The 26,088-nt window shown below is 41.3% G+C and overlaps 1 protein-coding gene across 1 annotated transcript in view; it reads left to right on the top strand.

Annotated features, from left to right (window-relative positions):
- LOC117485597 (insulin-like growth factor-binding protein 2-B) overlaps positions 1-24,698 on the top strand; it is a 33,085-nt gene extending 8,387 nt beyond the window's left edge. The window contains exons 2-4 of the mRNA XM_034134191.1: positions 7,823-7,974; positions 20,478-20,618; positions 24,503-24,698. Of these exons, the coding sequence (XP_033990082.1) occupies positions 7,823-7,974; positions 20,478-20,618; positions 24,503-24,646 (437 nt within the window). The 3' untranslated portion in view covers positions 24,647-24,698. The remainder of the gene's footprint in view (positions 1-7,822; positions 7,975-20,477; positions 20,619-24,502) is intronic.
- Positions 24,699-26,088: the final 1,390 nt, after the last annotated feature.

The raw sequence follows: 26,088 nt of genomic DNA, 5'->3' as shown, positions 1-26,088 counted from the left end.
ATTATCGGAGCTCTCTGCTGTGATTTACTGGCTTTGGTGTTCAAGCCGGTTAGAACCCTTGAAGAAAAAGCTAAAAATGACCATCAGCTCAGTTCGGTTTTCTTTCAGTTCACTGTGTTATGTTTGGCTTTCAAGCATAAGCAACTGCTGGCTATCAGATGTCAACATCTGTCTCCTTTGTCCCCATTAAATAGCACATTTTGGGGCGTTTCCTGTAGTTGGATGAGATTACATTCTCACTCCTAAATAACCACACTGCTGTTCACTTGAAAGAAAACAGACACTTGGAAGGTTTCTAATTTCTCTAATTCCCCTCCTCGACTCCCCTCCTCGACTCCTATCCTCGTGTCTTAGTCCCCCCCCCCCTCTCTGGTCGCTACAATGGGGAAATGAAATTACGGGCCAAAGGTTTTATTTACAAGTATTAAAAGTAAGCATAGGTAACCAAACCAACTGAGACCTGTCTGTCCGCCGCATCTACTCACACACACACACACACACACACACACACACACACACACACACACACACACACACACACACACACACACACACACACACACACACACACACACACACACACACACACACACACACACACACACACACACACACACACACACACACACACACTCTTATAGCTCCTAAAGCATATAATATATATCAGGCTACAGCCGTTGTGTATTTTATTATGTGAAGCACTAAATGGTTTTAGAAAAATATCGACTCTTTGTTTATATATCTACTAAACTAAAGCATACAAATAAAGAGAGTAATTTAGGCCTGTTATGCTGAGTGATATATATTATACACACTGCTCTGCTTTCTGCACGGACCTCACTGTAAACATCGCGTCGCGATTCAAGCAGTTAATAAAATAATATCCAGGGGATGCATGCAGAGCTGTCATTGGCTGAGATCAGTCCGGCCGTGCGTCACGACTCTTTTAAACATCACTGTTCCCGGAAATACATCCACGGAGGATCCGCAGAGGAACCATCAGTGTATCCTCGATTATAGCTCCTCCAGAGAGCCTCCTCGATGCTCGATCCTCGGTCCTCGATGTGCATTTAGAGAAATGAGATGTCCTTCAACATGGCGCGCTGAAATCCATTTCTGGGTCACTACCGGAGGACCGAGGATTCGAGGAGTCGAGGAGGGGAAATTAGAGTATTGAGAAACCTTCTTGGGCTTTTAAGCCTTTCACTGTGATTGATTCGTGCTGGTTCAAATGTCCCTTTTGTCACCTGCCTGTGGTTGCTTTTTGTGTTTCAATGTTAAATGACATTTTGATATTTGCTTGTATTTTTCCAATCATTGTTTTTTTGTTATATATTTTTAATATTTCACATGCTATTGTTGTGTGCTGTTCATCTTCAACAGCACTCAGTGAAACTCCAGTTTCTTTAAATGTGCAATATAAATAAACTTGATGTGGCTGAACTTAACTGAAGTAACCAGCATGACAGCTTGAGTAAACAGTCCATAGTTCAAATCCACCTCTCCAGCTTTGTCTGATGTGACCCTCCAGTGTTGAAGCACATGTCCTAAAACCCTGGATCCTCTTCCCTTCTCTATAAATGCATGAAATAAGAGTGGTGTAGTGATGATGTCATTTTGTAGGCCGACCGGGAGGTTAGCATTGCAAAAGGCAATGGGATTTCCCTATTGGAATTTAGTATATTGCAGAAATTAAACTTTGTGGCCAACACATGTTTATGATACTTAATACGCTTTGTTCAGCAGCATAATCTCCAAATATTAACCCCAGTTTGGCTTTTTTTAGCAGCATAATTGCAATCGCAAGAAGTAAAAAGATAACATCAGACTATAAATCATCTACATCACATTCACATGGCTGTGCATCACGGGTGCTTAGCTAAAGTCTGACTTGTCTCGGAATGATGACGTAAGTAGTTCATTTAGTTAAACAATAGGAGTCAGGACTCAAAGAGAGACACGATGGAGAGCTAGAGCTTTGATGTCAAACACTAACGGTTTATTTGGAGCTTCGGCCGGAGAATTCACAAGACAAGTGGGCCACGGTCTGACCACACGGATGAGATGCCACAATCCATTCTGAAGACCCCTCCTGTAGCTCGAGGTTTTAACTAGTTCAGAGTGTAATAATCAACATTCTTCAATAGATAGACTAAACAGCTGAGGGACACTGAATCACATTTGTTGTTGCTTATGGCTCGAGGTCATCTACACCCCGAGAAGGATGTGTTCCAGGTGTCCCACAACAATAACTATCTCTGACCGACAGTTGCCCGGTCACAAACTGGTAACAACAACAACTTGCTAGGGCAGCCCCTCCTTAAGGGAGATAACGGCTGCTCAAGGTTGGAGCATTTGTGTCAGAGGGTGAAAGAGGACACTAGGGCAAATGATTCCCTAACATTATACACCAATTTAATGTCATTCCCCAAAACGTGAAATAAGATTGTGTTTTGTGCAGGTTGACTTTAAAATATTCTCTCAGTCATGGTCCACAAAAGGTAAAAGAGTGTGTGTATGGGCTTTGATCTCCAACTGAATCAAATCATAATTGCTATCCGTCCCAGGTGTCTGTACATCATACCAAAATGGACACAACTTTGTAAAGCATATTATTTTTAAATAGTATATCCTGTCACACCCAAAAAACATTCAGGAATCATACAAGAATCAAAACATGACCAACCGAAAAAACAGACATGACAAACAGATTGAGAAGAATTCAAATTAAAACAGGAACTAAAAACAAGTCACATGACAGTGGCATTTTATCCAATTGTGTGTCTCTCTGCACAATCTTAACTGCACAGATTGTAGATCGTTTTTTGCACTTTCCATGGCATATCTGTCTTCTCTCTCTCCTTTCTTTACTTGAGTTGTCGGTGGTCCAAGACTGCCCTTGTTGCCCTGAAGGTGATCCTCTGCTGAGACTTGCTCATTCTATTTCACTTGCACTGTCAGGTCTTTAATTAGCTATGTAAATATGTGTGCACACAAACTGTGTGTCAGCACAGATTCGCAGGAAAAGATGAAGCCGTGAGACATCACTTAGTGTAGAGGCTGCATGTTGGCTCCTTCAATTCCAGAGAAATCTCCCCGCGAGGTGTTAATAAAAAGCCTGTTGCCATGGTGCTTATGTTAAAACAGTTCACGCTGAAGAGTTACATGTTGCATTTTATGATTACAACATAATGAGCTAGATTTTATTACACAACAAGAAAGGTGCATTTACTTAAAGGGGACCTATCATGCAAAATGCACTTTTGTACGTCTTTTATACATGAATATGTGTCCCCGGTGTTCCAGGGAACTCACCAAGTGTCAGAAAACACAACCCTCTCTATTTTCCTCCATACCCAAATCTCTAAAAAAGGGGCTGCAACGGATCTGATAAAAACTGATCCAGATTTGAACACTGTCCTGACGTCAGGACGGTGGCGCTATGGCTATTGGGCCAACTCTCCACCTATCAGGGGAATGTGGGGTTGGGCCACGGCTGGCCATTGCCGCTCGAAAGCGCTGGAGACGCTGTAGTACATATGCCAGGCCTGTAAGTGGCGCTGTAGTCTGCCGCAAAAGCAGCGAAGAAGACTTCCCGCCCATAGTTACCATGGTTACCCTTCTGTTTATTCTCCGCTGTGGCTTTTTTTCTCCCTCCCCGAGGCAAGCGTTTGCTCCCGCCCGCTCCTTAATTACGCTTTCATCCTCCTTTAACTAAATACTTCACATTCATCCAGTTTGTGACAGTAGTTGTAGCATTTTTGAGACTTTTAAACTTTAATTACCGCTGTGTGTGGGGGGGGGGGCTCTTGGGAAAAAAGGTTGTTAACCCCTGAGTGCATTGACTCTTTGTGTGAAAATGACTGGGTTGTAATGGCTGCTGCTAATAGTTTTGGAGCCACTGCATGGATAGCCCATAATGGCATTCTAACCCTGAATTGGCTCATACTCTTTCCTGAACTTCTAAGGAATTTTAGACTGAAAGATTACCCATTAGTTTGATAGTGAAAAGGGATTCTAAAAAATATATATTTCAATTAGAAATATTGGTAATTTACAAAGCAATGAGCCTCCTTGGGACATAGGGCACCAACATCTATTAATTCTGTGCCAAAGCATAACTACGACATGTAATCCGGTGAATTGTTGTTGGTATATTAATGCTCTGAATGTCGTTTCTAGAACCTTCACAAAAAAGACACTCCGCCTTGGCCCGATAACCAGGTGGCAAGACCACAGACATGAACATTAACTTTACATGTTATATTCAAGTCAACATCGATTGGAAACAAATGTATGTAATCATATACAACATTTACAACATGTTCGATATTCCATTGAAATGTGTTGAGAAACAGGATTTTCACTGCCGTCACAGCAGATTTTGCTCTCACGCAACAAAAGACAGTAAATTGGTTGCCTAAAGTAATTCCGCCTTAGATCTGTGGTATAGGTTGCACACTGATTTTGATGGTTAAATGCATACATTTGTAAGAGAAAACCACATTGACCTTATAGTGCACCTATTGTCTTTAAGGTCTGACAAACACTGTAGTGAGCAACAATTGTTTCCCCTTAAAACTACAAAGGCAGCTTGATTTGGTTTGGATGACACATGTACGCATAGCAACATCAGGAGTTGAAAGAACTAGCTAACCGTAAAAGGTTTGAAGGGGATCTCTGGCTAGGCAAACCTTCATTATTCAATTGCTTTTTGTCTGTTGGCCAGACGTTAAGTGTTTGAAGTGGTCGAGCCTTGAGAGGATCCATTTGCACTGACAATAGTTTGAAGTACTGTAAGGCCACTTTTTTGGCTTGTGGAAGCACCGTTAAGTTTTTGAGACACAGCTTCACTGTATACATTAACAAATACACAGATACATTAATGCTAAGCAACTCTGGAAAGACATTACTCATTATGTGCTATGAGAGAACTGTGAAAGCATTGCTTAAAGGCAACACCCGAAGCCAACAGCTCGAGACAGGTAGTTTCTATGGCACTGAAGACAGAATCAACAACACAGTGTTTACATGACAGCTGTTGGCTAAAGACGTGTTTTACTTTTTTCTTTCCTTGAAACATGCTGTCATGAGTTCCTATGTATCAAACTATAGAAAAAAGTTGGGATTTTAACACCTTTTAAAACTTCGTCTGTCTAGTTGCAAGTATTTTTTAACAGTCTTGCTCCAGTGTAGCCTCTTGAAACATAAGTGTCAGTGCGGTGTACTAACAACTACCAGGGGAAAAGAAAGATATATCACTTTTTACTCTGTACATTTTATTTTGAGAGCAGCAGACTCAGATTAAAACCATAAATCATGCTCCTTTGAATATGTATAATGTGTTCTGCAGAAGCTCTCACTACATGTGGGAGCTTATTCCACTGTTTGTGAACTAGCTGGAGATTTGAATTTATGACTGTTGGCTGTTACTGCAGTGAATATAATTAAACTTCTTTATAAGTTAAGGTCTTGTTTGTGGCCACACAGTTTTAACTGGAAGTGTTGCCTCCCTAATTTGATAATCAGATTGCAAAGTGTTCCTTATGTAGCTTGACTGACATAAAAACATAAAAGGTTAATTTAATATACGGGTCATTTCAAACTCAAAGGAGTGAGATATGTTGTACGATTTTGGATGGATTTAATTGAATTTGGCAAAAAACATTCTTGTTCCTCAGAGGATAAACCCTGTCAATGTTTTTTTTTTTTTTTTTACTGTTGGATTACCATGAGGTAGACATGTTTGGTTTTATTGACATTTTCAGACAACTATTGGTTGAAATTCCCTAAAATGTGTACATATATTCAAGTGTCCCGGAGGATAAATCGGGTATTCTTGCCACCAGGTCATAGTTTTTATTTACACAATTCCTTTATTTAAAGGTTATTTATATGTACTTCTGGTCAAATATCACTCCAGTACAAGTGAACGTTTTTTCATTCAATTAGAGTACTTGCTTATGAAGATATACAGTTTTACGGGTAGTGAAGCAGGGTGGACCCAAATGCAGGAAGCAGAAACACTAGTTTCATTCAAAGGCTTGGTCCAGAAAGGCAAAAGAACAAACTAAACTATATTGCAGGACACACAAGGATCCAACAAAGACTAACAGAGAACCAAGGCTTCAATACAAGCTGAAACTAATGAGGGGATGAAGTGCAGGTGGACAGGAGGTCAGGTGATGATGGGGAACAGTTGCAACGAAATAGGCCAGGACAGACCATCAAAGAGGCAGGAAAACACAGGAATTAAAAACAGACCGATACAGACATTTCAAAAATAAAACAGGCAATCAGAAACTAAAAAACAGCATTATGGGCCTTTTTAAGTTCAGTAAGTAAATGTGTTTTGTTATTGTCCACCAATGGTTCCTAAAGCTCCCGTTGACGCATTTCTAAAAATATCTGTATTAATATCATATCATGTGTTGCAATGTAGAAGCCTCACTCACGTTCACAGCTGGTAGAGTGTGCACACTGCACAGACACGTGTGAACACGCACAGAAACATTGCAGGAGGTGTGTGGAGCGCTGAAGCAGTTTTCCACTCTGCCATGATTTACAATCCCAGAGTTCTGCTCCTGGTTTATAGTGCTAATAGCACACACACACACACACACACACACACACACACACACACACACACACACACACACACACACACACACACACACACACACACACACACACACACACACACACACACACACACACACACACACACACACACACACACACACACACACACACACACACACCACACACCACACACACACACACACCACACACACACACACACACACACACACACACACACACACACACACACAGCCTCTGGCAGGTAGATTAGGCTCCTGAAAAAGTCCTTAGTCAGCAAGTAAAGCCTTAATCAGAAAGGCTTCCTCACAGCTCTGGACTCACCACCAATGACTAGCAGACGAGCCCAGCTCTTTAATTCAGCCACCGCTTTCTTGTTAAAATGTGTTAGACAATCTCACATCATTATGTCTGTGATGACTCTGCTGATTTACAGTGTTCACCTCTCTTTGTTTTTTGTGTTTTACCATCAATGGTATCTCATTTTTTGGACTTGCATTCGGTATTAATTTGCTTTCTTACTTTGTGTCTGTTCTGAATTACCTTGTTAGCTTGTTGTTTGTGTTTTGTCTCTCCCATCACATACTTTTGGTATAACAACATCAGTGACCCTGACCGCTGAGAGACCTGTGCAAACTGTATAATAGACCCCATGTTATAAGCCTAAATGGGCTGGATGTAACACTGTACTATTTCAAAGGTCTTAGCGGGCCTGTTCACACTGTCGCCATAATAATTATAGCCATTGCAATGCCTGACTGTCCAGTATAGAATTAGTAACATGAGGTATGAAGGACACAGGATGCCTTCAGGACACAGAACGACTTTGTCTTCTAATTCCAGGATTAAGATGATTTGTAGAGGGGCCTGTTATTAGAAAGCTTTTAATAACAGCTTGTGATTAAAGAATGGATACATGTAGATAATGTGAGTATTTTAGAAAGCAGCAGAGATGGTGTGTTTCTAACATCTGTCCATTAACCACATACCTAAAAGACAAGACACTTTCATGCTCAAAGCGCTGATTCAGTGTAAGTGTTTCTGGGAACCTCCAAAGTATTGAATGTTACCCTGGGATTATGACCAGAAAGTACACCGAAAGGTTGAATTAGCTTTTGAGTAAAATGTGAAGTCTGTTTTAAAGAAGGCCTTGGCAGACTTCATGCACAGATGCTTCAGATTAACTGTATGTCTGAGAATGTTTTTGTTTGTTTTGTTGCAGAGGTACATGGGACAGAGAATCCACTCGCCAAAAGACCTTCCCTAGACCCTTGGATTTGGCTGGAGTCGGCCAGGAAACAACACCTGAATGAGCTCAAAACCAGGATGAAGATCAATCAACTAGAATACGCCCAAACCCTGAAAGAACTAAAGGTCAGAGTTCAACCTTGAAACTATGTTTAAATGACAATTCAGGATTCATTAGTACCTCAGACAAGGAGGTTCTGTTTTTGACTTAAAAAGTTATTGGCGGATTTCCATGAACCTTGGTGGAAGGGTGTATCAGGGGCCAACGAAGAACCTATAACAAATCAGAGAGGATCTAAATCACAGGGTGGATACACACATTATTTTTCACTTATGAAACAGCCTTGGCGGAGGTCTCCGCAAACTTGTAAAGCGGATATCATACTTTGATTTGATTTAATCATGTGGGCTTTTTTTAAAAAACATTTCAAGGGCAAAAAGAGATTGAAGCCAGTACATTTATTTGAAAATGCAGGGTCTTACACATGAAGATTTATCTACTGGAACTACATTAAATACAAGTTGTCTTCCCTTGTGCTAAAAAGAAATATACCATAACACCATAACATTTTGTGTGTGGAACCATTACAAATACCACTTCAGTTAGTATGAGCTGAAGGTCTCAACTCTATGCTATACCTTATTTTCTTGTTGTAGAGAAACAGTAGCCAATACTGTATGACATTCTAGCCAAACTAAATCTGAGTGTGGTTTAATTCTGCATGAACTTCCTCCCTAAAAATCTGAATTAGCATTAGAATCCGGTGTATTGCCAAGTAGGTTAAATGGGCATGCATAATGGGAAATAAGGAGCAAACATAAATACTATAATACAACTATTTAAAAAACCATTATTGCAAATTAAAAATGAAAGAAAAAAAGGGCACAAAATGCAAATACAAAAAACAAGTAAGTAAGTAAGTACAAATATGTCAAATGCTTCCCTTTTTCCAACAGCAGCTTCCAAGCTTAGATTGTGCTAGTAGTCTTAGTTGTGTAGGTCAGAGTGCAATGACATGTCTGCCTATCAAAAGACAAACGGTCAACAATGTGCTGTGAGGGTAAAACATTGTCTGGTACAGTGGTGCCCTCCTCTGGGCGCTCTTTCACTCCCACAAACACACGCACGTGCACAGACACACTTTTTTTATCTTACATTCATTCTTAGGGTGAAAGGCCGTAACCTAATCATAACAACCACATTCATCATAACAAAACTCTTTCCCTAAATGAACCCTCACTTTAACAGAAAAACGAGTTTCAACAATTTGCCTTACCTGGGGGAGCAGGTCTGTGTTCCCATCAATCAGATAAATACCTGTAGCATGACTGTGTAAACACATTTGTGACCAGGGGCGCCGTAAGGGGGTGAAAAGTTAGGACGATTCTAAGGGCTTGTGACTGACAGGGGCCCAAACTATTTTATAACATTAAGAACAAAATGTTTAAGTAACCAATGTGATATCTTTTCACGGCGCCCCTGTTTGTGACCACAACCTCCTTTAATCAAGATTTCGTAGAACTGTGAGAATGGATCTGTTTGTATTCCAAGAATTTCCTAGTGTGGTAACTTCGATTACTCTGAGGTAAGGAAACAGCATACACAAAAGCTGATAATATGCTAATAATTATGTCATTTTAAATTACATTTAAGTTGATGTCTTGTGAGCAGTTAGCATAGTCTTTATTATATAAGTGGAGGCCTCGTGGTTCAAACTGACTAACTCATTTGGTGATGCCTCTCTAATTACTACTCTTAAGAATACTTTTAGCACTACCTCATGCATTTGTTCCATGTATTGATGCATTAACAATTATGTATGAAGTGAATACAAGCCACATTAGCTGCATTGAGAAAAACAGATAATTGCCCATAATGAGCATCTTCAATATGAAAAGTAATATTGTTTGGCTGTCTACAGTGGAATGTGTGTTGGCAGTTTAACCCATTCAACAGATTAGAACCCCCCGCCCCACCATTTTTTTTAACACTCACTTCACAGTCTTAAATGCAGCTCTGCGAAAAAAGAAAAACAGTTCCCAGAAAAAGCCTTAATGGGGTGGTGTACAAACACAGATATATTCTTTCTGTTTCATGCAAATTAGTAAAGCCCTCGGGGGGGCTACGCTTGCGGAGGCCCATTTATGTGCATTTGCTAATTTTCTCCCTCACTTAACTCACTCGTAGCTGCAAAACAAAATAAAACAAAAAAAATCATAAGTGGAAGGGTACAAAACATTGTGGCGATCATTAGAAGCAACAAAAGAGAGAATGCGGTAAAGGAGAGGTGCAGCTGGGCGGGGGAGGACCTGCAGACAGCTGGTGTCAGGCATGGATGCACTCCACTGTGTTTGTTCTTGTGAGGTCAGATACTGTACACAAAACACATGCCTCGCTGTCAGCCGGGCTCGTGTCACATGTGCCCCTTTGTCCCTTGTACACATTTGTTTTCGTTAATTAAAAGACTCCCCTTTATCACATTCATATGATTGTTCCCTCATAAAGAACCTGTTATACCATTTGTCTTGATGTTTTATTCTAAATATGTTGCCTCATTAAACCTGTTATGGTCAATTGTGGGTGCGTATGCTTATTGAGCATTACAGTACCTAGATATTTTACTTTTAACTTTGTCCATGGAAAGCAAATTATGGAGACAAAATGACGATTTTACTGTGAGACATTCTCGTTGGACAGATAATCTTAAAGGGGTTGACACAATTTATTTGAAGTTTGTTTAGCAGTCTTATGGAGTAAATGATATCTGAATAAACTTAAACAAAGCCTTTTGTAGCTCTAGACAAAATCTGAAAATATAAATCTGGGTAAGAATTGCGTATCAGATTGCTGTAGCCTGCTCCTCATTTCTACTTAAGGCTAAAGGCTACTTTAACCTCCACTAACAACACACCAACATTTTTAACTGTACTCTCAGTTTTCAAGTTAATTGTGGACAATAAAGTAAAATATAAAGATAGCGTGGATAAAATAGAATTCTGACTATGCAAAAGAAATGGAAGGTTTCAGTAAAAGAGAAAGGACTTGATGTAGCTTAACAATACTCACAATGCATCCTGTCTCCATTAACATCAATACATTTGAAGACCTACATGTCTTTCCACTGCGCCTTGGCCAAAAAGCAATAATACAAATGTAATTCCCCCTTTTTATACGCACAACTTAGAAATGTGGCTTATTTGAAGCCAATGCAGTAGCACTTACAGTGGTTTAGCTTATTGAAAGATGATGTACTTGCACGATTCTTGCTCTTCTTGAGTTTACATCTTCATGGTTGAATGGACTTATTTGAAGTCACTTTGGATAAAAGCATCAGCTAAATGAAATTGTATTGTCATTTCTACGTTTAAATTAATATTGGTGACTAAAATCAGTGTTCTTCTCCATACTGGCCATGAAGCAATCCCGTACTTATGCTGCGCAGTCAGACCAGATTTCACTGCTAATTCATTTCAAGAAAAAAGACAAGACGTATCTATTGCTAGCCCCGATTGAATTCCACCAGCAGTGAGTGCAAGGTTAATGACATTGGTTAATGGCAATGTTGTTAAGTGTTTGACAAACGTTAGAAGAATGCTGTTGCTAGCCTAGGAGGCATGCTAGCATGTTTATGCTAACAACCAAACCCATGCTGTTTGAAGTCCCAGCTGCATTTTCTGTGCACATTTCAGCACACAGTCTAAAAACTGGACATCTGCACTGTAAAGGCACTGTCACGGCCCGTCCACACGGCGGCTTGCGTTGAAGCTTCAACGCTTCTGCCCATTCACTTTGAATGCGGTGACGTCACGCTTTGCCGAACTGCATTGTGGTTCCGTCGCTTCGCTTCTCCTGTTGCTCGCTTCAAAAGTTGAGCAATGTTCAACTTTTGAAGCTTCGACTGAAGCGTCAGACAATCAAATCATATGCCAGTACAAGCTCTAGCCAATCAAACCACGTGCTTGTGTGTCCGGGGCGGGAGATTCATGTGATTGGTTGTTGGTCGAGTTTCAGACATGCGCACCGGCAAGCTTCAACGCATGCCGCCGTGTGGACGCTGTGTAAGACCAGACTTCTCCAGGTTAACTTCACCTGCGTAGCGTGGCAAACCAAAGGCAGTTAAGCTAGTTCAGACCAGGTTAGTATTATAAACAGCAGTCTGACTTAAATAAATATACATACCTAAACCAGGCAGTGTAAACCTCACAATGATCACTGATTTCTGTCAAACTTTCATTAAAAGTCATTCAATATAACTGCAATTAAGATAAGAAGGTAGCAACAGAATGAAGGCTATATTGGCCAAGAACAGTTCTTACCGAAAATAATATGTTTTGACCAACGATTTGGTAATCACCAACCTTTTAGATTAGTAACTGTCATTCAAAAGGTTTTTTTTCTCAGTAAATGTAACTCATTTTAAATACGTTAATTTAGTAATTTCATTGCGTTTCTCCATAACATGTAGCTATTGCACCCCTTAACTCTATTTAGTTAAGAGTTGACTTTTGTGACAGGATTGTTTATCTGCATTACTTCTGCCCATTGCATTTATAAAATCATAAAAGTAATGTTAATTTGTTGAGATTATCCTGCTGAACAAATGCCACAGATGGTTTTAGGGGCGGTGGTGGAGAAGTCCATAGAGACTTGGCTTGGTAACTGGAAGGTCACCAGTTCAAGTCCCGGAAAGACCAAGTGCTACCGAGGTGTCCCTGAGCAAGGCACCGTTCCCTACACTGCTCCCCGGGCGCCGTACATAATGGCAGCCCACTGCTCCTAACACTAGGATGCAGTGGCGGCCGGTCCATAGGGGCGCTAGGGGCGCCGCCCCACCTCTTCCCATATTGAAAAAAAAAAATAATAATAATAATTAAAATTAAAATTAAAAAAAAAAAATATGTTTAAAAAAATATATATGTTTTTATTTTTATTTTTAATGAACAAGGTAAATATTATATAATTGGTATCAGTAAAATGTATAATCTACAATAAAATCTCGTTTAAAATTGTGTTACGATGTCTAAAGTTACTGATAAGTCACATGTTTCCTGCCTGGCCTTGCCCATGCACCTTCTCTCGTCTGGGCGCTAAGAGAGGAGCCTTCAACCAGTGCAGCAGCAGCCACCAGCAGCTGACTGTTGCTATCTGTAACGTGTAAACTATGCCGCGAAAATATAATTTCAGCCAATCAGCGTCGTCAAAGATGACGGTCACCGGGCGCCAATGTCAGCGCCCAGTGCAGTCTGTGAGTAGTTTGGACAGTGACTCGTATCCGGTTGACGCAGTAGTTGATGAGGATGGCTTCGTGTGCAGGTGGAGTCTCCGGACCTCGGTCCGCGCCTAATTCTGTTCAAGAGCTAATCTCCAATCCTTTCGAAAGGAGAAGTTTGGCAGATAAATTGTTGCTTAAAGACCTTGCACCGGACCAACCCGATTTGAATATATCGCAGCAATCTCGTGAAAAAGACAAAATTTATACACGAGGCTTCACAAGTAGCTGGTACACAAGAAAGGCTTGGCTAGCTGGATGCAAACAGGTAAATGCTGTCTTTTGTTTCCCATGCTTGGATATCACTTTATATGTAGAGAGGAGGTTTCCCATGGTTGTTAGAAGTTTATTAATAAGTGGGCATTTATCACAGAAGTGATTGTTCTGTCTCCACGTTTGTTGCATTGTCTGTGATGTATTTTCCAACGGTTATAGCTCCTGTTCTGTCCCAGCAACACTACACGGTTTGCAGCTCCACCACATTTTTGGTTTATCTTCGGTGTCGCTTAAAATCTGCTTCCCATCGGACTAAAACCTCCACGTAATCTGAAGACAGATACTTGAAGTTATTTAAACCTTTTGCAAACTTTATGTTCTTTCTTGCTCTAGCCTTGCCAGTTACATTGTACATAACACATATATTATCATTATGCTAACTGGTTGTTCGTGTTAGACGATGTAGCTTTTTCATTTCTGAGTTATTGCTATATGTAAATAAGCCTGTTTGTAAATAATCCTCAGAGAAACAAGAAAAAACACAATTTATGACATTTTGTGCTGTGGTTATTTTTTTTAAATTGCATTTATTCACAGTTCAGTTTGAAATGCTGTAGTGACTTGTATTGAACCACTTAAATATTTAGAATTAATGCTACTGAAAAGATGCTATTAATTTTATATCTCACATGCAGTTCACTGTAAAGCTACTTGGTGAAGGTGTTGGTTCATAAAACATGAACAGTTTTAAGAAAGAAAAAAACAGACCAGTTCTGAGAACACAAATTCCTGGTAAAGTAGTAGATGTTCAGGTTGATAAATAATATTTTCCACACTGAAGATTATGGAGGTATTGATCAGTCTTCTCATATTTTTAAGCCTCGATTTCTCCTTTCCCCCCCCCTCTAACATCACCAGAAGTCATCATTTAAGGGGTCATTTCTCGAAAAAAAATTCCGGGGGGAAACCCCCCGGACCCCCCGGGTAGGTCACTTACGGTACGTCAAGAGCCCCACCAAAAAAAAAGACCACCGGCCGCCACTGCTAGGATGGGTCAAATGCAGAGAAACCATTTTGTTACATAGTACCTGTAGTACAACTGTTATCTTTCTTACAGTGCAGACGCTTTTCTGCTTGCTCTTGCCTCTGCTTACTTTTTATGCTGATTTTCCTATTCTTATTCTCTGAAAACTTCGAGCAGCGGCTCCTGGACATTAACTTATCACTGGGACAGTTATTCATCGTAAATAGACGGAGGGTTTCAGCCATATTTCAACATTTTTACGACGACCTCAGTCTTACAGTAGCGTGGCCTAGCAACAGCTAAAGCCTGGTAGGCTACTGCATGCTATTTAGCTTAAGCTAGTTGGTAGCAAAATGCCTCCGTTCTCTACAGATGACTTCCACAAACTTCAACAGAAGATGGCTGTGTTGGAAATGAAAATGCAACGGTTGGAAGTTAACGTGGAAGTGAATGGACTATGTTGTGGGAATAACACCACTTTACCAGTGTTGCAAGATAATGGAAAAGGGTATGCTAACTCACAGCTAGTTAGCAGCTACAAGGTTTCCAAGGAACAGGAGGGCTGTGTACTGGGTAATAAATCTACAAGTGGTAGTCCTCCCTGGAACTCTCTGGGTGCAAAGCCTAAGAGTAAATCATTTCCATGGGATTTGGGAGGACGAATAACAGGCAGAGCCCAGCGCTCTGAAATCTGTGATGCGACCGGCTGGCCTGCATTGTTATCACCCAGGAAGAGTGCCTCTTCAACCCCTATTCATACTAGGAAACAGCCGTGGACAGCTGCTAAAGGGAGAACTACAAACAATCCTCCTAAACCACCAAGTGTGCCAATCCAGAACAGATACGCTCCGCTGACCGAGAACCGGAGATCTCTTTCTGATGACCTGGATAACCCGTCCTCTTCACACAGCAGGGTAAGGACCAATAGCTACTCCAAAAGTAAAAGGCTAGAGGGAAAGCTAACGGCTGGGCCTGAAACTCTGATTGTGGGTGATTCTGCTGTAAGAGATGTAAAAGGTCTGTGTAGTAAGAACAACACCAAAGTACTCTGTTTTCCCAAGGATATGGTCTCCGACTTGGCTGAGAAGATCCTGCATATTGGGGCTGAACATCCGACTGTGAAGAATGTGGTACTACATATTGGAACAAATGATGTTGTGAAACAACAGTCAGAAGCGCTGAAAGAAGACTTTAAATGTCTGTTGGAAACTGTCAGCTCTCTAAATGCGGAGGTGTTCATCAGTCCTCTACCGCCAGTCAGAAGAGGAGTGGAGAGATTCAGCAGACTGTTTGCATTGAACATGTGGCTTTCAGCTGCCTGCACTGACCATTCTGTCCATTTTATTGACAATTTTAACTTTTTCTGGGATCGCAGACATCTTTTTAAGGCAGATGGAGTTTGCCTGAACAAGTCAGGAGTGAAATTGTTTATCTCTAACATATTCAACTGCCTGCGTCAGCAATCTGTTCCCTCTGCCAAGGACAAGCGGCAAGAGGAATCAAAACAGGAGAAAGACACAACACATTGCGCAGAAAACCCTGAAGAAGTATCACTGCACCCGCCTGAGGAATGTTCTGATTATGGGAGACCTATGACACAAATGGAGGAGTCTCCACTGCCCGTCACCCCCCCTGTCAACGCCTTGGAGGATACTCTTCATTCATCTCCCAGCTCTCTCTACTCTCCGCTCACCCTTTCACCCTCGCCCTCCCCCCTGGAGTTCGATGACCGCATGAAGGCGAGATGCAGGGTTGGCAGCATGTCCTTTACCCCCGCCCCTCAACGACGCCCACCAAAATCACCGAAGCAGAGACGCGCACCATCTCCCCCGTCTTCATCACTGTGCCTATGTCAACCACCTCCCATCCCTTCAAGAAAGCATCTGCAGTCTCCGAAGCCTGATAAGGATGTGTGTGTACAAAACGCAACAAACTTTTACTGATATGTGCTGGGTCCAGGCTCAAGGGCATATGGCACTCTCAACTCTTTCCAGCACATGCCGGGGCCCTGCCTGCCAGTAGCTTTGCCGATATCTGTGTTGATAGGTAATAGATTAAGAGCGGTAAATCAGCTTAGAAACAGGAAGTGCTCAAACGTTTGTGTGAGGTTATCAAATTTAGCAGTGATTCCATGTCAGCCACAGCTTGTCACAACATTTTTTACTGATAGTGTATTTAACAAACTTAAACTAGCTTTATTAAATGTCAGGTCTTTGGCAGGAAAAACATTTTTAATCAATGATTTTATCACTGAGCACAATCTCGATTTTATGTTTTTAACGGAAACTTGGATTGAACAAAATAACAGTGCAGCTGTTCTTATCGAATCAACCCCTCCCAACTTTAGTTTTATGAGTCAGGAAAGAATGCATAAGAAAGGGGGTGGAGTTGCTATTTTGTTCAATGACTCCATTCAATGCAGGAAGACATCTTATGGGGACTTTGCTTCTTTTGAATATGTGGCCCTTCAGCTGAAATGCTCCTCTCGAGCTCTGTTCCTAAATATCTATAGACCACCCAAATACTATGCAAGCTTTTTTGATGATTTTACTGAACTGCTGTCTATAGTGTGTATTGACTTTGACCGTTTAGTCATTGTTGGTGATTTTAACATCCATGTTGACAACCCCCAGGACAGAGGGGCTAAAGAACTGTTTTGTGTTCTTGATAACTATGGACTGACTCAGCATGTGGCGGAGCCCACGCACAATAAGGGGCACACTCTGGACTTAATTATCTCAAAGGGTCTGAATATCTCAAAGGTTGTGGTGACTGATGTTGCACTCTCTGATCATTCCTGTGTTTTCTTTGAGAGCTCTATTTCTGTTCACAAAAATGTTCAGAAAGAGGTAACCACAAAGCGATATTTAACTGAAAATACTAGGGAAATGTTTATTCATAATTTCTCATCCACACTTGCCCCTGCTAACATCTCAGTAAATGAGCTAGTAGATCATTTTAATTCAAAAATTAAAAATGTTATAGATACCATTGCTCCAACTAAGGTAAAGGAAGTGATTGGCAAGAAAATATCTCCATGGAGAAAGGCCATGACCGTGAGAACAGAAAAAAGAGAGTGTCGAAAAGCTGAACGTAGGTGGCGAAAAACAAATCTCCAGGTTCACTTTGAAATCTATAAAGAGAGACTTGGCCTTTATAATTTGGAATTGAAAAAGGCACGACAGTCTTTCTTCTCTGACATCATTACCAAAAACAAAAACAACGCACGTGCCTTGTTTGCTACCGTCGACAGACTAACTAACCCCCCAGTGTCAGTAGCCTCTGAATTTCTATCCACCAGGGCGTGCAATGATTTTGCCTCCTTCTTCACTGACAAAATTCAGAAAATTAGACAAGCAGTCAGTGCCTCTACATCAGGTACAGCAAATGTTTTGTCCCTATGTCCACCTAATATCAATTCAAACACCATGACACAATTCCATCAGATTAATGGTAAAAACTTAGAGGACATTATTCAACTTCTGAAATCCTCCTCCTGCTGCCTTGATATTATTCCAACAGGATTTTTCAAAGATGTTTTTCCTTGCATGGCCTCAGATCTACTTCATATAGTAAACACATCTCTTCACTCAGGTATTTTTCCAGAGGCCCTGAAAACTGCAGTCATTAAACCGCTCTTAAAAAAGAATAATCTAGATGCCTCAGTAATGAACAATTACAGGCCAATATCAAACCTGCCATTTCTAGGTAAAATCATTGAAAAAGTAGTATTTCAACAGTTGAGTAACTTCTTGCATTTAAATAACTGTTTGGATGTGTTCCAGTCAGGATTTCGTCCAAACCACAGCACTGAGACTGCTCTTGTAAAGGTCTTCAATGACATCCACTTAAACACAGACAGTGGCAGAACTTCAGTGTTAGTATTATTAGATCTCAGTGCTGCATTTGACACTGTTGACCACAACATATTACTAGACCGACTAGAAAACTGGGTGGGACTTTCGGCAACAGTTCTAAATTGGTTTGAGTCCTACTTAAAGGACAGAAAAAACTTTATTTCTATAGGTAAATACACATCTGAGTTGACAAATATGACATGTGGGGTACCTCAAGGCTCCATCTTGGGGCCTCTTCTCTTTAACATCTACATGCTACCACTGGCTCAGATAATGAAAAACAACAAAATAAGTTACCATAGCTATGCGGATGACACACAAATTTACGTAACAATTTCACCAGGAGATTATGCTCCAATTCAAACACTGAGTAAGTGCATTGAACAAATCAATGACTGGATGTGTCAGAACTTTCTCCAATTAAACAAAGATAAAACTGAGGTAATGGTTTTTGGAGCCAAGGCAGAACGTATAAAAGTTAGCGCTGAGCTTCAGTCTGCAATGTTCAAAACAACAGATAAAGCCAGAAATCTAGGTGTAGTCATGGACTCTGACCTGAGTTTCAACAGTCACATTAAAGCAGTTACTAAATCAGCCTACTATCACCTAAAGAACATATCTAGGATTAAAGGACTAATGTCACAGCAGGATTTGGAAAAACTTGTCCATGCTTTTATCTTCAGTAGACTCGACTACTGCAATGGTGTCTTTACAGGCCTCACTAAAAAATCTATTAGAAAGCTGCAGCTAATTCAGAACGCCGCTGCTCGAGTCCTCACTAACACTAAGAAAGTGGATCACATCACTCCTGTTCTGAAGTCTTTACACTGGCTTCCTGTGTGTCAAAGAATAGATTTCAAAATATTGTTGCTGGTTTATAAAGCTTTGAATGGTTTAGGCCCAAAATACATGTCTGACCTACTGCTAAATTATGAACCATCCAGAACCCTCAGGTCTTCAGGGACTGGTCAGCTTTCTGTCCCCAGAGTCAGAACTAAACATGGTAAAGCAGCATTCAGTTATTATGCTCCGAATATCTGGAACAAACTCCCAGAAACCTGCAGGTCCGCTGCAACTCTTACTACTTTTAAATCCAGGCTGAAGACTTTTCTTTTTGCCGCTGCTTTTAATTGAACTATTCACATCTTAAACTGCACTGTAACTTTTAACTTTTATCCATGTATTTTTTCTTTTAATGTTTATTTTATTATCTTTCCTTTTTAATGACTGATTTTAAATGCCATTTTTAAAATGTCTTCCATTTTTGTAAAGCACTTTGAATTACCTTGTGTTGAAAGGTGCTATATAAATAAACTTGCCTTGCCTTGCCTTGCCTTACCTGTACTACGTAATGACAATAAGTTGAATCTTCAATCTTTTTTTGCATTAATCGAAAATCCCGCTAACTTCCTGTTCAGACAACGAAAATACACTCTCTGCACTACTACACAGTTTGACGTAAAATGACCTTAACCTGTACTTCAATATATGACTGCAGGGAGACTATAGGGTGCATTCACTGAGGTGTTATGTCTTCATTTTAAGGGAGAAAAAAACCGAGTCAAAGACTCAAGGAAGAAAGTGTAAAAGAAAGAGCCAGAAAGAAAGAAAGAGAACTTTTCATCCATATGTTTAGACGTCTGATAAGGGGGCCTCCTGCCCTGCTCTCTCATCTTCAGCCAACTAATCATAAGACCGGACCCCTTTGATCCCAGTGGCAGCCTGATACACTCTGTGTGTTACAGCAATGTGTGTGTGTGTGTGTGTGTGTGTGTGTGTGTGTGTGTGTGTGTGTGTGTGTGTGTGTGTGTGTGTGTGTGTGTGTGTGTGTGTGTGTGTGTGTGTGTGTGTGTGTGTGTGTGTGTGTGTGTGTGTGTGTGTGTGTGTGTGTGTGTGTGTGTGTGTGTGTGTGTGCGAGCGGCCACCTGCTGAGCGGGCCAGTCTAGCCGTTCATGTTCCCCTCAACCAGCCTGGCATCAATAATATTGGCTGAACTTTGTGCTTGCCTAACTGTACACCTCATAAAAATTGTTAGTTATTAATGTGTGTATTTGTGACATTTTTAAAGACACACCGACATGTTTATGTTTGCCATTCTTTTTCTTGGACAGAGCATATTCTTTGGCCTCCAACCTAAGTCTCACTTATTGCTTCAGTTCAATTGACTTAAAGTAGTCTTGCTCCTGTAAATGTATTTTCATGTATGCCTTGTGCTTGTGCTAAATTGTTTTAAGAATGAATAATGTTCTCTTGTCCTTTCAGAGCGTTTGTGAGCAGGAGCTGGAACAAGTCTTAGAGGAGATCTCCAAAATGACCTCTGAGGATAACAGAGGCCCGCTGGAGAACCTGTACGGGCTCAAGTTTCCAAACTGTGACAGACAGGGACTGTACAACCTCAAACAGGTGAGCCAAGGACAGCGCACTGGGCCACTATATGCCATTTCACCTCAACAATCACTCTGTTTTGATATAACACTGACTGGTAGATTCCAGAGTGTCACACCAACGTACGCAAATTCATCTTCACATATGAACAAACGTCTTTGCGAGTGTTCTGACATTCGAAGCTACAAATTAAGGCAGGGAGGCTTCATCATTAAAAAACTTGGTAGGAATAACAAAGAGCGAAGCGTATAGACACAATACTAATGACATCATCTTACAGTATGTCATGGTCAAATAATACTGCAACAGACTTGAGTTAACAAAAATAAATATATATGTTAACAAATATATGCAATTAGTATTGTTACAGATTGATCCACCAAACAAGACTTTTTCAACTACCAAATAGTGAGTACATAATAAACAATCTATAGCTTGTATGAAATGACAGCTGGTGAGGTTGACAAAAGTGTGGTTATATCAAGAATGTCTTCGGAGATAGGGTCTTGAGGAAAGGAATCGTGAAATGTTAACGTTTAAAATCACATCCTAATTTAAACCCCTCTACCTTCTCAGTCGTTTACCTACGTGCACTTACATTAATGCTGAGACTTTTTCTATAACAAGTATCTGCAGGACATGGTCCATAAACTGTCAGCACTTTTGTGCCTACAGTATATATACTTATGCATACCTTGCCTTTAGCCTTTTGTCTGTAGAGAAATGGTGGCATGTAGGAAACTTGCCCTCACCACATGTTGAGGCCCTGTCTTGGAGAGAGTCCCTGGGTGTAAATCTAGTTCTAATGGTGGCACAGCAGCTCCCTTTGCCTCAGGACCTTTAGTTGGTGGCCATGCCCATTACGGTGTGACTTTTCCTTTAATGAGGCTGCTGATCCAATATGGCCTACATGTACACGCAAGCATTGTTCTGTAATGATCCATTGTTTATTGTGTAAGGCAAGAATGTGTACAATATATACTGTCCCTAATATATATCGACTTCCAAATGAGTATTGATATAATAGTCTAAATGCTGATTACAGATGCTTCAACTTTATGGTACTGTTAGACCATTTTAGTTCATACAAGCATCATTTAAACATATACTGATAAGCTTCTAGATATACATGATAGAGTACTTTAGTAAGAATATAGTTAAAATGTCTACAGTATAGTGACGCAAAAAATATATATATATCATCTCTTCAGCAATAGGTCGAGTTTCTTTTAAACTGAATGTTATACTTTGTTTTGCCCTACTTTGCTTATCATTCATTCAATTTCCATTGCTCATTACTACTTCATATCTACGGAGCCCTGGAGGGTTCATAGAGGACATTGTGTGTGTGTGTGTGTGTGTGTGTGTGTGTGTGTGTGTGTGTGTGTGTGTGTGTGTGTGTGTGTGTGTGTGTGTGTGTGTGTGTGTGTGTGTGTGTGTGTGTGTGTGTGTGTGTGTGTGTGTGTGTGTGTGTGTGCGTGTGCGTGTGTGTGGGCATTTGTTTTCAGAATATATTATGATAGTGGCGTTCGTTCCGGTGCACTCCGACAGCCCTTAGCACTAGCCTGCATCGAGATTAAGATTAAACAAACTTCTTTCACCTGGGAATACACATATGGAGTTAGCCAGATGTGTGTAAATTACTGTTCATGGTCATTTGAAAACAAATGCCGGTGTCGGACACACACATACACCGAACACACACACACACACACACACACACACACACACACACACACACACACACACACACACACACACACACACACACACACACACACACACACACACACACACACACACACACACACACACACACACACACACACACACACACACACACACACACACACACACACACACACACACACACACACACACACACACACACACACACACACACACACACACACACACACACACAGCTGAGCAGAGACACACACACATCATGTAGCATTTCACGTTTCCATAGAACCAACAACTTCCTGTCAACAGCGTAAACTCGCCTTCAAAATAAAAGCATCTAAATAAAACAGGAAGTTAACCTAAATTACATTTAAGACATATACAACTGCAACGAAAGTAACAAAAACAATGTCATATCCTTTTCAGTTTCTGTCAATAAATCCCCATTGGATTTTTGTACAGGGAGCCCTTGCAATGCTAACTTCCGGGTCATCTCACAAAAATACGACATCACTGCACCACTCTATAGGGTGGCATGTCACAACACCGGCCATGTGTCCGTCAGTGATGTCACAGCAGGTGTTTTCCATCTGCTGTCAAAGGTGACCCACCTGCTGTGACATCACTCAGTGGTGTTGGCCAGCAGCAGGGAGCTACTGTTTCATGGGGAGCACACAAGCTCAGACTGCAGTGACTGCAAATGTCGTCAGGTTTAGAATTTGGCTAGAGGTCGTTGTATATTACACTGACTTTGATCATGGAAAAAAAAGCCTCAATTGTAATCCCAACTGTATGTGAGCTTTGTTTTTAGTTTAGTCTAATATGTTATGTTCTCCCTGTGTTCTCCTTTTACCTCCTTAAAATCCCACAAACTCTCATACTGTATCACTTTGTGTAAATCTCCCTTGGATGTCGCCTCATTTTATAAACACACACACACACTGCCACACACACACACACACTGCCACACACACACTGCCACACACACACACACACACACACACACACACACACACACACACACACACACACACACACACACACACACACACACACACACACACACACACACACACACACACACACACACACACACACACACACACACACACACACACACACACACACTTGTATCAGCCTGGTTAAATCACCCTGGCAAAAATATGTCCTCCCCCTCACTCCCACCTGCCACCACTCACAACACAACCCCCCCTTCCCCCCATTTCTTTTAATAATGTCACACACACCCTCCTTTTCCTTAACACTTTGCCCTTATGCACACACGCACACATACACACACATACGTGTGGAAATGTTGTCACCATGAATGAAGCAACAGCTTCTGAGCTCAAGGTTACAAGGCAATAAAACAGTTTGGCGTACTTCATGGGAAGACTTTTGTTTAGCCGAGGAACGAAACCACGCTTCCGACCGGGGGCTTGAATTTGAATTCTGCTCGTCCATAGAAATCAGGCACCAGAGGACAAACAAGGTCAGGTATCCAGTGTTTTCTTACGAGGATAGTAGAGCAGAAAAGAAGATTTGAATAGGCGCCACCGTTTCCTAAAGCAGGGCTCTCAACCACTCAGCCAATTTTCATCACTGGTCACAAACAACAGCATTGTTTCGGACCGGAGTCCCCGGTTCCCAGGGAGGAACACTGTACCTCCTCAACACTCGGCTCCCTTTGGAGTTGTCCCTCCTTGTCGCGGGGTAATTACTGTAACTGTCACTTTTTTTGTTCTTTCTCATCGAAGGAAGAAAATGGAAAGTCTTTTCTTTCCCCCCGAGCTCTTCATTCTTTTGGCCGTCCCCTCCGCTGCCGCCCCGCGTGCGCGGCGTAAACTGTGTCCACTTCAATTACGACCTCATTTCTGAGTGGAGGGGGGCTCTGCGGGGGTGCCGGTCTACTGGCATGCCGCTGCGTGTGTGTGTGTCTGTGATGGCATGTGTGGCTGTGCATGTGTTGTGAGTTGGGGGCATGACCTGAGGATGGGCTGTTATTGGGTGAGTGTCGTCCCGCCCGGACCATAGCCCTCTCTCTCATCCAGTGGCCCCCCGCCATCAGAAGATACACGAGTACACAAACACACATCTCGAGCCTCCGTACGCCATGCTACATTAACGCACCCCCTGCTTCCCACTGTGCATCCTTACCCCTCCCTCTGGTTTCTAGTGTTTTCCAACTTGTCTAGTTTGTGTTTTTCTTCCTCCAGTGCAACATGTCCAACCACGGCCAGCGGGGCGAGTGCTGGTGTGTTGACCCCTACACCGGGGTCCAGATCCCAGCAACGCCTCGAGTCAGAGGGGATCCCAACTGCTACCAGTTTCAGGAGGACCCCACCGAGGCAGATTCATAGAAGTGTTTGTGTTTTCTTTAAAATAAAAAATCTTTGAGGATTTTTCCATGAATATTATATGTATGTATGTAAAGAAAGTCCCTATGTTTAAAGACTTGTTTAATTTATACATGAACCTTTAACTAAAAGAAGACACACTTAAGAACTTAAAGGAGAGTACAGCCCTGCCAAGGCCAAATAGCTTATCTCACAATGTTAACAATAGAGGACAATAATTCATGTTACTGACCTAACAGATTTAAGCAGGGTTCGAGTTATAAACTGAGCTCTATGGGGGTCTTTAAAACTAACGCGTGCGCGCGCACACAACAACACACACACACACACACACACACACACACACACACACACACACACACACACACACACACACACACACACACACACACACACACACACACACACACACACACACACACACACACACACACACACACACACACACACACACACACACACACACACACACACACAGCAGCAGCCCTCTACTTGCTACAAACTTAAATATGAAAAGGTTAAACTACGCACACACACATCTCGGCTCGCGCAGCACGCTCACAGGAATACTGTAGATTCAAGGTGCGCAATACATTACATTATTGCGCACCTTGGAGGTGCAGCGCAGGCATATTGTCATTCAAGAGAGAATACGATGTGTAGTTATTTTGGAAAACATGTTTTTCTTTTAGCCTATTTACCTCGTTAACGTAAATAATACTCATTACATTGACACATGCATTATTTGTGATTAAAATAATGGTTGTTGGTAATGTATTAGCGACCCCCACAGATGTATGATTTCACTGCGTCCGTGGGAGCTCAGACCCCCCCTTATGGGAGCTCAGCTCCCATTGGCTCCCACATAACTCGAACCCTGGATTTAAGACTCTAAAGACTATACCATTTAAAGGGTTTATTCCGAGGCCTGTGCTTCAACCTTCATCCTATTTCAAGAATAATGGTCCATTATTTTTTCCTTACCAAAATGAAAACATAACTTTCTTGGCTTGAGGTTACGGGACTCGGACCTTAGCGGCTTAGCCCATGCATTCCTACTATGATTTAATCTTGAGAAAAATAACAATTATGTATTTTTTTAAACGTAATGCTAATAAGTACTTATGGTTTCATAGCAGAGGGACAGTTTTCATTGTAATAAAGAAGCATGCCAGCCAGTGCATTTATAGAGGAATAAGTTGCATCATGCTTTGGCTGCCTGGACTATAATTGGTTGCTTTTGGTCATTCTATAGGATTTGTTGACAATAAAAACATCCAAATATAGAATAGAATATTTACAGCCTTATCTTTTAAAGCTGCATAAAAATGTGTTTTCCTCAAGCTCTAAACTCAACATTTGAAACAGTACTACCTTATTAGAAATGTGTCAGCAATCCAATATGCATTCCAGCAGACACAGAGTAAAATTAGCATGACCTTGAT

Source organism: Trematomus bernacchii, unplaced genomic scaffold (genome assembly GCF_902827165.1).
Source record: "Trematomus bernacchii unplaced genomic scaffold, fTreBer1.1, whole genome shotgun sequence".
Classification (NCBI taxonomy): Eukaryota; Metazoa; Chordata; class Actinopteri; order Perciformes; family Nototheniidae; genus Trematomus; species Trematomus bernacchii.
This window is presented reverse-complemented; position numbering and strand designations above follow the sequence as displayed.